The sequence below is a fragment of the Haemorhous mexicanus genome, chromosome 5 (assembly GCF_027477595.1).
Source record: "Haemorhous mexicanus isolate bHaeMex1 chromosome 5, bHaeMex1.pri, whole genome shotgun sequence".
In the NCBI taxonomy this organism is placed as follows: Eukaryota; Metazoa; Chordata; class Aves; order Passeriformes; family Fringillidae; genus Haemorhous; species Haemorhous mexicanus.
In genome coordinates, this window is record NC_082345.1 from 66,974,258 (window position 1) to 66,987,063 (window position 12,806).

Here is a 12,806-nt window from a genome sequence, read left to right on the forward strand (position 1 = left end):
GCTTAAGTGACCACGTTCCCCTCTCAAAATACATTCATGCATCAGGCAGACTATATCTACTCATTACCCTGTTCCACATTTCCCACTTGGCAACTCTATACATACATCTTTCTGTCCTTATCTGTGGTCTCTGCTCATAAAATGCATGCTGAAGGACATCTGAAATTAACAGTGTGTGACTAGTGAGCTGCAGATAATCACGCTGTCTGAGGAAAATTATAATAAATAATAAAGACTGTTTCAGCCAAATATGGTTCTTAATTATATTTATAATTTGACCACTTCATGCACATACAAAATACATCAAACTCATAATGATAAGAAGCAGACAATGGCCCCCAAATATACAAAGAAGCATTTTAAATAACGTTGTGCTAAATGCACATTTGTGCATATCCTTCCAAAATACACTGTCACGCTTTCTCTTCTTCCATAGATGTCAGAGCACTCTTTGAACAAGACCTGGTAGTTCTGAATTCTCACAGGCATTGCAACCATGAAAGGATCAAGGTGTAAGCTAAAAATTTAAGTTTTAAAAGGCAAATAAAAAGGTAATGCAATTCTCCACATGTAAACACTAATAGGATGGGTAGCTAAAAATATACACTCTCATATTAAATCAAGAATCCTGATTTCCATATAAGATGATTTCCACCTGAAATCTCAGAGAATGAGACACAAAGTTATATTTGTTCCGTGAGGCTGAGATGCTGTAATTCCCTTCTAATCATTCATTAATGATACATTTAGCACTAGATACTTGCAAATGAATAAAAAAAATAAAAAATAACTCCCATTGTTGTTTAAAAGAAGGGGACTCCATCACTCATCAGAAAAGGATTGAGTAGTGTTTTAGAAATTTTTCACCAAGGGTGTCAATGAGGTTTGTACAGGGCATTAAGTTCAGATCAGGGATGCTTGCTCTGTGTGTGTTCTCTGCCAAAACTCTCAGTGCTGGTGCTTTCCATACAGCTGTATAGAAATAGGTGTTCCTACATGCAACTAAGTTCCATTAAACTGTCCCAGAAGAGTGAGTTCATCCACTCTCCTCTCTCAGATCAAATCTAGCAGCTGCATGAATTCATGCAAGGGTCTGCAGAGTGCCCAGTCCCATCTCTTAGGGAGATATTGTAGCTAAACCACATGCAAACCCGCAGACACACTGATTCCCTAACAGGCTGATGAAGATTCATCTGCTGCTATACCCACACCAGGTGAAACCCTGTTTTCCTCACACTCTGGTTGCTGGCAGTGTGCCATGTGCTCCTTCCAAACACAGGGCTGGTCTCTGCTCCCAGAGGAGCACAGCAAAGCTCACTGCTCCTGTCAGCAGCTGTGAGCTCCTCTCACAAACAGCCTGCTTGGAAAACACTCAGTTAGCACTGATTGCTGCCTTTGGAAACACAGCAAACCACAAAGCTCTGTTACCCAGGCTGCTAATTCCCACTCTTCCACAGCTAGAAGTTGAAGCTTAACATGAAACTCTTTGTAGGTGATGAATCCCTTGTATATTTTCTCCATGGCATAAAAATTTGGATCAGCTTGGCTATTTCCCCTACTGGCATCATGTTCTTATTTTAGGAGTAAACTAGTTTTTGACTCATTTGTAGTTACATTTAGCTTGTATTTATGCTTAATTTGTGTTTAAATGCCTTTTCTTATTTTAATTTTTTTAATTAAAAAAATCCTCTATCCAATTCATTAATTGTAATATTAAATTTCTCAGGTATTGAAATGCTAGGTTTTCTGCATTTTTTGATCTGTTTTTTTATGCAAGTTTTTCATATATATATATATATATATATATATATATATATATACACACACATATATATACATACATACATATATATATAAAAATACATACATATATATATATTTTTTTTTTTAAGTCAGTCTTGTAAGACCTAGATTGTAAATCACTTAGTTCTTTTGATCTCCTTTCCTAGTATCACTCACAAGAGAAGCAAAGCAGCCCTTTCAAACAGAGATCACACATCAGAAAAAGGTTTATGTGGACCAGATCCTGAAACTATAGAAATACAGCTGCATAATGATGGCTTTGTTTTTAATCTCCATCCTAACTTTTTATGACTGCATTTTACCTCAAAAGCACATTATCAACATAAAGCATCACTTATTTAAAATGCTGCCTTCCCAGTATAAATTACTTCCAAAACGGCCTTCTAAATCTGTGGCTTTAGCACATGGAGACTAAAAGTGTCTGCTGAAAGCAAACCAGCTGGGGATCTCACTAATACTTCTTTGCCTGTACATATTTCATCCAAAAAGTAATTTAAATACCGTGTTTCGCTTTCTTTAGCCACAAGAGGGCGATCCCTTAATTCGTGTCCACTCAGGCAATGCACAAATACAAGGCGGACTCGTTTTCTATCTAAATCATTATTTCAACTTCTTTTGTAGATAAACTGATGAATTTCATTCTGTCTGTGTTCTCAGCATGCATGTGGCTTACATGAAGTTACTAGGCAATATTACTTAGCTGTGGAAGCACACTGTGCTTCATAAATGGCTGATACTGAAAAAAAGGTGGAAAGTAAATAGGATTTCCCTTCATTATCTTTAGAATATACACTGTATTAACACAACTCATTGTTCTCAGTGATGAACTCAGACAGGTCACAATCAAAAGGAATAAGATCTTAAGACGTGCTGCTTTCAGAAGCATGAGAAATTTGTGAAACAAAGAAAAGATATCTCTTATACTTTTCATCCACCTGTGAATGTTTAGCTATTTGAATTTGTTAAATATGCCATCATGTGCAACAATATACAGCGCAAGCACGATCCACACAGGGAACTGATTCAAGCACTCAAAACCTGAAGATTGTCACATCCTCCCTAATGCAAAACTCTGGTTGCATTTACTTACTTAGAACCAGATAGTTGGGAAGATTTTGTTTAAAATGCTTCTAAACAGTCATCATGAGTGTACAATATAAGTTACCATAGCATTTTTGTTTTCAGTCCCAATATTTTACATATATAAACCTGTGAAATTTACTCAAACCAAGACTGATTTCTCCCTCTTAAGTCCAAATAAAATTTTGCTCAGAAACAGGGTATGGATTTTGTCCATCAAGAGTCAGCTATGTTCCTGGGCAGCCGGTAATGCTCTGGCCTGATCCTTGCCTTCTTCTCCTGAGGGCTGGCATATTTCCATTTGGATGGAGACATTTTCAGCTTTTTTCTCTTCTTATCTGTACACCACACTTTTTCACAGTATTCTTCCACCCTCTGGAAGTTGCTGTAACCAATCAGTTGAAGAAATTCCTTATACCATGGCTTTGAAGCTTGAGGTATACTGCTCTGCATTGGGCATGGCATTTTGTGAGGGATCTCCTCCTCATAGTCTTTATTGAACATTTCATCGACACGTTCCTCCTCGACTATTTCCAGGGTGATTTTCCTGACAGTGTGAACAATGCTGTGTTCCACTGTCTGACAAAAATAAGTCCCTGCATCCAGTCTATGCAACTTCAGGAATAAGAGGCCAAGGTCCATTTTTATTATTCTATCATCAGTCTTCACCTGAAAAAAAACCCATAAAATGCAGTTAGAGAGCACAGGCCTTTGCTATTACATTAAACCAATTCAGTTATTTCTGAACTGCACTTTCATGATTGTAATACTAAATTTTGAGAGGAAGATTAGAGATCTCCAAATTTTTAATTCAGAGTGTTTTTGGAAGTACAAAAATATTTACTTGAAGTAAAGAAGGGATTGAGTTGTAAATGGAGAACAATCTAAATAATCCAGGAAGCATGGAAGAACATATAGTGCAGCAGACAGATCTGTGTTTCAACTGCAGAGAGAAGTAAGTTAGAAACATGCAAATAATCTACTGGATGGAAAAAACAAGGGCATTTGCTAGCTGAATTTTGATAAGGATCCTTGTGAATTCTCTTATAGAGTGGTAGGTTTTTGAGGAGACGTTCATAAAAGTATTTGCATCTTTAACTGCAGGACCATTGTGATCTTAAAGCCCCAGTTCTGAATCTGCTGTTTGAGTTCCTCCTACAGTTCCTGAGGGCTACAGGAATGTTCCTGAGACACTCACAGATGTTGGCAAGAGGGAGCACTGAGCTATCTAATCCAATAGCAGGAATGGCATCCTCAGCTTTTCATTTAACAGTAAGGTGATGAATTTAAGCAGAAGTACCGTGTGATGAAGAGATCAAAAGCAGCCCTGAAGAGAATGAACTCAGGACTGGCAGTACTGAAGGATGAGGAACTGGATGAGAGCTGGCCATGCCCACTTGTAGAAAACCAACTGTATCCTGAGCTGTATAACAAGAAGTGTGGCCAACAGGTAAAGGGAGGTGATTCTCTCCCTCACTCTGCTCTGGTATGCCCCACCTGGAGTGCTGCACTCAGCGCTAGGATCCTCAGTACAAGACAGACATGGACCTCTTAGAGTGGGACTGGAGGAGGGGGTCACAAAAATTAAGAGAGGAATGGGGCACTTCTCCTATGAAGAAAGAGAGAGCTGGGGTTGGTCAGCCTAGAGGAGAGGAGGTCCCAGACCTTATTTTGACCTTTCAACACTTAGAGGGGGCTTATAAGAAACATGGGGACTTTTTTACCAGGCCCTATAGTGACATATCTACACGGCAGTGATAGCTGCATTGGTGTGTATCAGACAGATATTGAGGAATTATTATGATTGCACTTATGAAGCACTTTCATAATGGTAAAATACACCTAAAAGGGGCAGAGAATCCACCAACACTCATTAGCAAAATATTTTAAAAAATTGTAATAAATGGGTGAGGCAGCAAGAATGAATAGAAGTTAAGCTAGACTAACACTGCAAATAATACATACACATTTCATCCCTGCAAAAACATACCAAGAGAAGTGATGGGTTTTTCTTTGTTTTGAGATCCTAAATTAGCCTCACTACATTTCTAACATCTACATTCAAGATGTTGAATGCAAACACCAGGTGAAATTCTCAGGTCTATTAATTCAAGAGACCAGATGAACATAGTGATTTTCCCTGACACCCATATGCATTCCAGCAACTGGTGGCAGAAATTCAGTGAAAAGGTAATGTTCCTAACAATGGGCTGTTTTACTGAAAAAGTTAGTCCATAAGAATATTTACCTCTTCCCTCTTAGTGTCATGTGCTCGCTGGACAAACCAGATGACTTTTGCTTGCAAGGTCCGAGGGGTGCACTCCAGAAGGGTGCTGTTGTACTCTATCCCATAAACAAGTCTTTCCTCAGTCTTCTCCAGAGCTTCACCTGGAAGGGAAATGAATGTTTCAAAAATGTCTTACTGAAAGTACTTGCTACACTCCATGTTCAGGGTATATTTAGTTTTAGAAGTGAAGCTTAATTCAGATCCAACCAGACAGTGACTGGAAAGTAATGTCTAAGGAGGATTTGACCTGCTAAATGAATTTTCCCACCATCCCAGGCTTTCACAGCATCTGACCAAGTTGGGCTGTGACTCACCTAACATTACAGAGAAACAGATCTCAGCCTTTCACACTGCTAATTGCTTGTGCCTGGTTCTTATGAATAGTTAATTTCATTTTCACTCAGTGAAACAGGAGGATTCAAAACATGTTTAAATATAATAAAAACATTCCATTTTTTTATGGATAATTATAGCACATAACTGCTTGCAGAATGATACTATAAATACTCTAACCAATATTATATTTGTCCATGCTATACATGTATTAACTGAATGTGCAGTTTGGGCCCAAGGGTGCTAATAAAAACAAGGTGAATGAATTAAATCAAAATTTAATTCTGGTTTTCAATCCAACAAAACATCTGGAGGAAGATAAACTAGTTGTTACACTGGACAAAACCAACTGCTTCATTAATGAAATCATCTTATTCCATAATAGTGAGAAAAATTCTTGAGCCCAAATAGCTTTATATCTTAAAAAATTACAGTGTTTTATATAATTGTGATTTCTCTGTTGTATTTCAAACTTGTGGAAGAATTAGCACTTAATATTGGAATATACTTTTCCAAAATGTACAATGGACTCAATATATAACAATATCCTCCAATGGACTTCAATTTTAATGAAGCTTTCTCTGGTAAAATATATTTATGTAAATATTTAAAATAGTGTTTCTCTGGATATCATTCTAGAAGAAAATTTAATGTTTTATTTTTTTCTTCTATTACGTGTATTCTGCAAAATACAGAGCATTTCCATGCAATTGTTTTCTTTCTGGTTTTCTATCCCCAATACCCGTGTTTGAAATCCTCACTTTTCAAGGTTTGGATAACAGTATTCTATCTTATTTTTTTAAGAGAAAATGTGATCATAAATACACATTTTTATTCTGTCATGTCACTGCTCATGCCTGTTCTTAAATTCTAAGTGACTATTTCATACACATTTCAGGATGGAGCTCTATTGTTTCTTATCCCTGCCTCATCTTCCTGCTTTTTTTTTTTTTTCTTTTCTTCCTGTTGAGAGCCCTAGGGATGCATTCTCCACATCTTTAGTCTGAGTGTCAGTGCTGCAGTACCACACGAACATTTTGGGATGCACCTGATCTGCCATGAGACAATTGCCCTTAGACCTGGATGGCAGGGGCTCAGCCCCATGGCTCTTACAACATTACAGGAGCATGCCAGTGAAAACAGCAGGTGAGATCATGGTCTGGCTCATGTTCCTGGCAAGCTCTGTGCTGGCTGTTCCAGGCCTTCACAAGCACTTGTGCATGAGTGAATAGATTACCAATGAACTGCTGGCCAAAGCACTGCTGCGCTGCGTTCCCGTGCCGAACGTCTTGTCTGCGGAAACGTCTGCAGGGAAAAAAGTGGAATTACTTGAGAGAACATCTTACATCTTGTTTGGCTTATGCTAAACTAGCCTTCATTAAAAACTTCAGGAGTTAAACCTTGATTGCTAACAATTTACCATTGTTGTGAGAAGTGCTCATTTATAAATCAGTATTTTGTCTCTACTCAGCCTACTGGGAGTCATGTGTCTGAAAAAAAGAAATATGCTTGTCTGGAGAAGGGGTATAATTATGTGTCCATTTCATATGTAACTATACTAATGTTACAAATACAAAAACAAGATCCTTTGAACTGACTGGGTAACACTCAGTCATAGGGACATTTAGCCTGTCTTTGGGTTCTCTCTCTTTCTCCCTCTCTCTCCAGAAAGGAAGCAACTTTTCCTTTTTTAATTCAGCACAGTTTCCCATGCATGTGAATGGTACTTCTTTTATCCTTTATTCTCATGGTTTTTCGGGTTTTTTTTCTTCACTTGAGAATCTCAACGTGTGGAAGAAATACTTTATTTTATTTCATCTTTGTACCAGACAGTTACTGAGCTCATTTTTCTCGACCAGGAAATATACACATTCATGAATGCCCATGCCTAGAAAGTGAACTGGTGCAAGAATTTCTGGGGTCAGAGCATGTGAGCCCTGTTTTTGACCTGGAAAAAATACAAGTCCTTTTGAAAGAAAAATCATTCTGACTTTTAAGGCTTGAGTTTTTAATTGCATTTATAGAAAAAAACCATTAAAAACATTATTATATAGTGTATTCCCAGAAGAACTGTGCCTTCATAGAACATTTATTTTCTTTGAGTGCCTTGGTCAATAAAATTAAGATTGTTTACTTGGGAAATAAAAGAGCCTATTGGAATGCTACATTAGTATGTCCAACAACCTCAAATGTAGTTTTTCAGAGGATTCTGTTTCTTTATTTGCATAAAGAGTAATTCCATACAGTATTGCCAGTGCCATACATAACAGATTAACGGAAGAAATATGCAGTGCAGCAAATCTTACAGTAAGTATGTGTACAGTATAAATTAAGTTAGAAACAAACAAAGCCAAAGAGTTCTGTTATTCTTTGCATTTCCTAGTGAAATAAGGTTATAATCTGGCTGTAGACAGTGATTATTTTCTGAGTTCTGTCACCCATATGATCCAGTGCTCTTGGTAGATCAAGATTAACCTCCACTGATATTCAGAGAAGAACCAGTGTTTTTCCATTGTTGTTTCAGGGAAATCTGGAAATTCAGTGAAGATGTGAAGACTGCATTGGGCTTTTAGGAGAAATTATAACAATGCTTGCATCCTATTAAAGAAAAACAGAGGTAGCAACTGGTCCTTATTCTGCCCTGGGTGTTGTCATTGTAATGTGTAGTGTCAGTGCTGATAAATGTTGTCACCAGGTTTGCAAATCTGTGTGTGTAGATTACTCAGAAGAGACATTCTCCTGCACAAATATACATAAACACTATACTATATACTATGCATTAGCCTTTAAAAAAAAGCAAAGAAGACAATCCTGCTGCTGTCAGGTCCAACAGCCCTATCTAGCAGGAACAGGTAGCAAGAACGTTCTATTTACTCATGACTTCCTTAAGATCACTGTATAGCTAAAAAAACCCCTAGTTCTGTAAGACAGGGTTATTTCTCCAGTTTTCAGAATCACTTAAGAAAAAGAAAAGTTTGTTTGATGGAATTTTACTGTTGCAACTGTGAATACTGGAGAAGATACAGTGCCTTCACTTACTATTTTCAGTGCCTTCATTTACTATTTTCTCAAATAGAAGGCAAAAATGGAGAGAGGTGCTGAAAGAGGGGGAGATGCTGGGAGATAAACTCATTTCACAAATACTGACATAAGCCTGGTATTATGTTATTTTTTCTTAGAAATTATTTTTCTCAGAATAATAGATTATCAGACAATCCCTGAAATAAATTACTGTGAGGAACAATTTTCAGTGATTAACAAAGGTACTGAATTTCAGGAAGTATCTTTTGCAATCTATAATTACATTGATTTAGATTTCAGCCCTTAACTCTGTGCTTTCAGGAACCTAGTAAAAATGATCTTCAAGAAAGCAACTCAGTCATCATCATCATCATTACCATCACCACAATTTTCATTTTTCTTTAGTATTTCCCAGGAATGTATGAGGCATAATCAAAAATTCTTGGGATGAAAAGACACTACTATTTTTGCATAAGTAAATCAGTAGACTGTGTGCCTGCTGGTGGAGTGGGTGATGGAGAAAGAAGACAGAGAGGGAGAGGAGGCAGGGGAGAGACTGTCAGCTTCTAAAAACTAGCTAAAGAATCACACTATGCCTTCCCAAGTTCAAAGACATTTTTAAATTACTTCGGACCTTTTTCAGCCTGGATGGTGAGCTGATACAGCAAAGAATCTCACTTGTAGAATTTGGGGCTTGTTTAGATAAAAATTGAAACTGACTAAATCAGATTGCAGAGCTAATACTGAACTACAGCATTTAAGTTCTGGACTTCTGCTTTCTCAAGTGCACTTTATGAAATTTGAATGCAATAGAAATTCCTTCTGCCATCTGAGGTATTTGCAGTATTCAGGAGCCATACACCTGTAATACCATGGAATTGTGATGTGCTGTGCTCCCAGCATCAAGATATGGGATTTTGAACTCAGCTTTTATTTTTCCTTAATTAAATCCCACATTTAAATAGTTTTCCAGGATATACATGTATAAGGAGTTATAGACTTTCACAATTTAAAAAATGAATACCAGATGCCAAGCATAAGATTTTTATAGTTATGCTTCATTTCTCTCTAAATCTGTTACACGCCTTGGTTTACAGATTTCTATTTAATGTTACTCTAAACACTCGTTGTAGGTTGGAGGCATCAGGATCTAAAGCAGACAGCATTTGGATCAAATGCTGTGGGGAGGACACATCCCTGCCCCAATTCAATTCTTTCCAGTAGGACTGGAATTAAAAGGAGAGCTTTGAGCAGAGCCCTTACCCATTAGCAGCACTGCTCTTACAGATCAAAAATCCACAAAAATGTGCAGAATGGAGGTCACATTTGAGCAGAGACAGGTGGTAGTAAGGTCAGCTCAAGTGTGTTGCAATGTAAGGCACAACTCCATGACTCCAGTAAGGGACAGGTATCAGGAACAGGAGAAACAAGTGCTCTCCAATGCCCCTTGCACTCACATTACTTGTATTACCATGTACAGCTTGAGCAGAAATCTGGATCCTTGAGACAAGGCCAGACTAAGATATGAATGCTCTGGGATGTGGCATTTATTAAATTAAAAGCCATGGTAAGATTATCAGCTAGTCAATGCCAGTTGGTATCAGAGAACTCCATGCTGCCTGCCAGGACCTGCCTTTTCCTCTAGTACTCTTCACATGGTAGGAAGCAACCTAAAACAACTTCCATACACATGTCCCTAGTACCTCTCCCTGCCTCTCCCTGTACCACACAGTTTGTGTAAGGCCTTAAATTTAAAATGCTCTGAGCTTCAGCTGTGACCTAAAGTGAACAAAGCAAATGCCTTTCATGCCTCTCAACACTGCTAGTCTTGCTGGCTGTTCCCAGACTCTGATATGGAAAACAAGTTTTGAAGACTTCAAGAACATTCAATTGAGTGCAAATCCCTTCTCTACTGCTACAGTGCTTATCTTAAGAGAAGGAGGGAGATAGCAGCAGTATTTTCTTCTTTTAGAGGCTGACCTGCTGAATGTTGAGGAGGTAAGGCACAGGAAGGTGCCTGGGTGCTGCCCATATCACTCCACCCTGGATAAATGTGTTTTCAGAGAACTTAAAGACTGGTACTCTGGAAATTGTCTTAGGTGACAAACATGTACAACAATGTCCAGGCCTCAGTGAGTTCCTCTCATCTTTTCTTAGACAACAAGTAGCCTGCACAACATAATTGGTGATACTGCTAGCAAGCTAAAATGCTGCTGGGAAATTTTTAACCCCCCCCTTCCCTCCCAAATGACTTTTACATCAGCAGATGAGTAATCCATATGCTTTATCATTATGATAATCCAATTTCTACTTATCCTGCAGGACATTAATCTCCCTGGCTCACTGTATATCTGCTCATCTTTCTAAATCCAGGGCCTGAAAATTTTCACCAGACTCATCTCACCCTGAGCAGTCAACCAGAGCCCACTTCTTACATTTTCCATATTCACAAAAGGCACAAGAAAACTATGCAGTCCTGCTTATAAAAGCTGTGTAGGTTTCCTGCTTGGTTTAGCCTATGTCTTAGTGCAGTAAATCCAAGAGATTCTCAATTATCCTGAGTCACACCCTGTGTTTCTCATTTGTACTTTTAAATGTGCCTTATCAAAAAAATGATTCTACCAAAGGTAACATCACTGGATTAATTATCTTTTAAAAGAGTGTATGGAAATGTTTGTTATGCCTGATAATAGTCAGCATTCATTTGAGTGCATCCAAGTTCATGGAATAAACTACGCCAGATGAAAAATAACTAAATACAAAGCCCCATATTCCTGATTTTCCTTAAGAAACAATAATATATTTGGGATACTGTGACTTGGTTTGGACTAAAGCATCTCCACAAGTTTTTAAAACTCTCTCTGGAATTTACTCAATTTATTATTATAGTCCTTGTAGGTCTAATATAAATAAGGATATATTTTAACACCAGTAATTGCTAAAAAAAGCCATGGAAATTATTTGAATTTGGCAATACAGAAATTTTGCTGATTCAGGTAAGAAATTGCTCTGTCTAGGTGTCAGAGCTGACTCATTTTTATGAAAATGTCTGGATTAAAACATGCATGCTCTAGATACTTGATCTGTGTAGCTGAATTGCAGAACCTGGGTTTGAGAGGGAAGGGAGGACAACAAGTCCCAGGGAAACCATGGAATGAAAGAGTTAATGTCAAGAACCATGAATAAGTGAAGGGTGATACAGAGAAAGAGTCTCCACAAGAAAGAATTAAAGCACCCAAATGATGTCTGTGCTTTGAATTTGCCTCTAGAGTAATTTTCTGCAGTGGACTTTCAGTCCTCTGCAGAAAACCTAAACCAAAACTCAGCTTTTGCAGAAAATCTGTTTTGGTGGATTTTGATTGGTGAAGGTATATTACTAATAACAAAGCATCTTTGATTTTTTTTTAGAAATTCTGTCATATATGTTACTGCAGTGTGATATACTTGCTGTATAATACTACCAAACCAGGTCTCTGATGTTGCAAAGTCACAAAAAGATGTTTGAGGAAATCAGGGTTCACAGTGTGGTGCAAATAATTACCAAGTGACTTAGCTCTAGTCATGAAAATATTCCTGCTATTGCAGTTTGTGCCACCCTGTGAGTTTGGTTCCTTGCAATCCCCTAAGGTCATGCTGAGAAATTAGAAGATGACATCTCATGGGTTATGTCTTCTTGGTTTACCTGCAGGGCTCTGTGGGCCCAAGATATGTGAAAACTCTCTGCTTCAGCCCTCGCGTTCAAAGGATGAGTCGAAGCTCTTCAGTTTTTGCTCTCAGAATTGTTTATTATATCTTATCTATAAAATTTTTCCTCCTGCCCAGCTGAGATCCACTCAGCCCTACAGTCAGAGGCACTCTGCCTGCCCTAGGGGTCGTGTTATCTCTTTATACTAAAAACTACGTGTCACATATTTACAATTATTTTCCAATACCTATCACCTATGTTGGACAGTGAGTTTCTACTCTAAACCAGTTTGAAAGTGCCAACATCACCACTGAAGATGGAGGTAGTAAAGAAGAAGAAGAAAGGCTAGACATGCCCAGGTCCCTCCACCCAGTGATTATTTTATTATTAAACTATTTAAACTGCTGTGGCTTTTAGGTCTTCATGCAAAGCTGGCTATTTGCTCCACGGGTCATAATCAAACCCACTGGTGTTCTGGGCTGTGTGCCAGGGTCTCTGAGCCCCCTTGCAGGTGTCCTGGCAACTCCAGGCTCCCAAAGGGATGCCCTGAGTTCTGAAAATGTCTGAGGGGGCAATATGAAGCACTCTGTGTTGCAG

General features: G+C 38.2%; 1 protein-coding gene across 1 annotated transcript in view; it reads right to left on the reverse strand.

Annotated features, from left to right (window-relative positions):
• Positions 1–1,859: 1,859 nt before the first annotated feature.
• The window catches only part of SEMA3E (semaphorin 3E), a 129,433-nt gene continuing 118,486 nt past the window's right edge, over positions 1,860–12,806 (reverse strand). The window contains exons 15-17 of the mRNA XM_059847451.1: positions 6,741–6,808; positions 5,132–5,271; positions 1,860–3,552 (exon numbers count right to left, since the gene is read on the reverse strand). Of these exons, the coding sequence (XP_059703434.1) occupies positions 3,100–3,552; positions 5,132–5,271; positions 6,741–6,808 (661 nt within the window). The 3' untranslated portion in view covers positions 1,860–3,099. The remainder of the gene's footprint in view (positions 3,553–5,131; positions 5,272–6,740; positions 6,809–12,806) is intronic.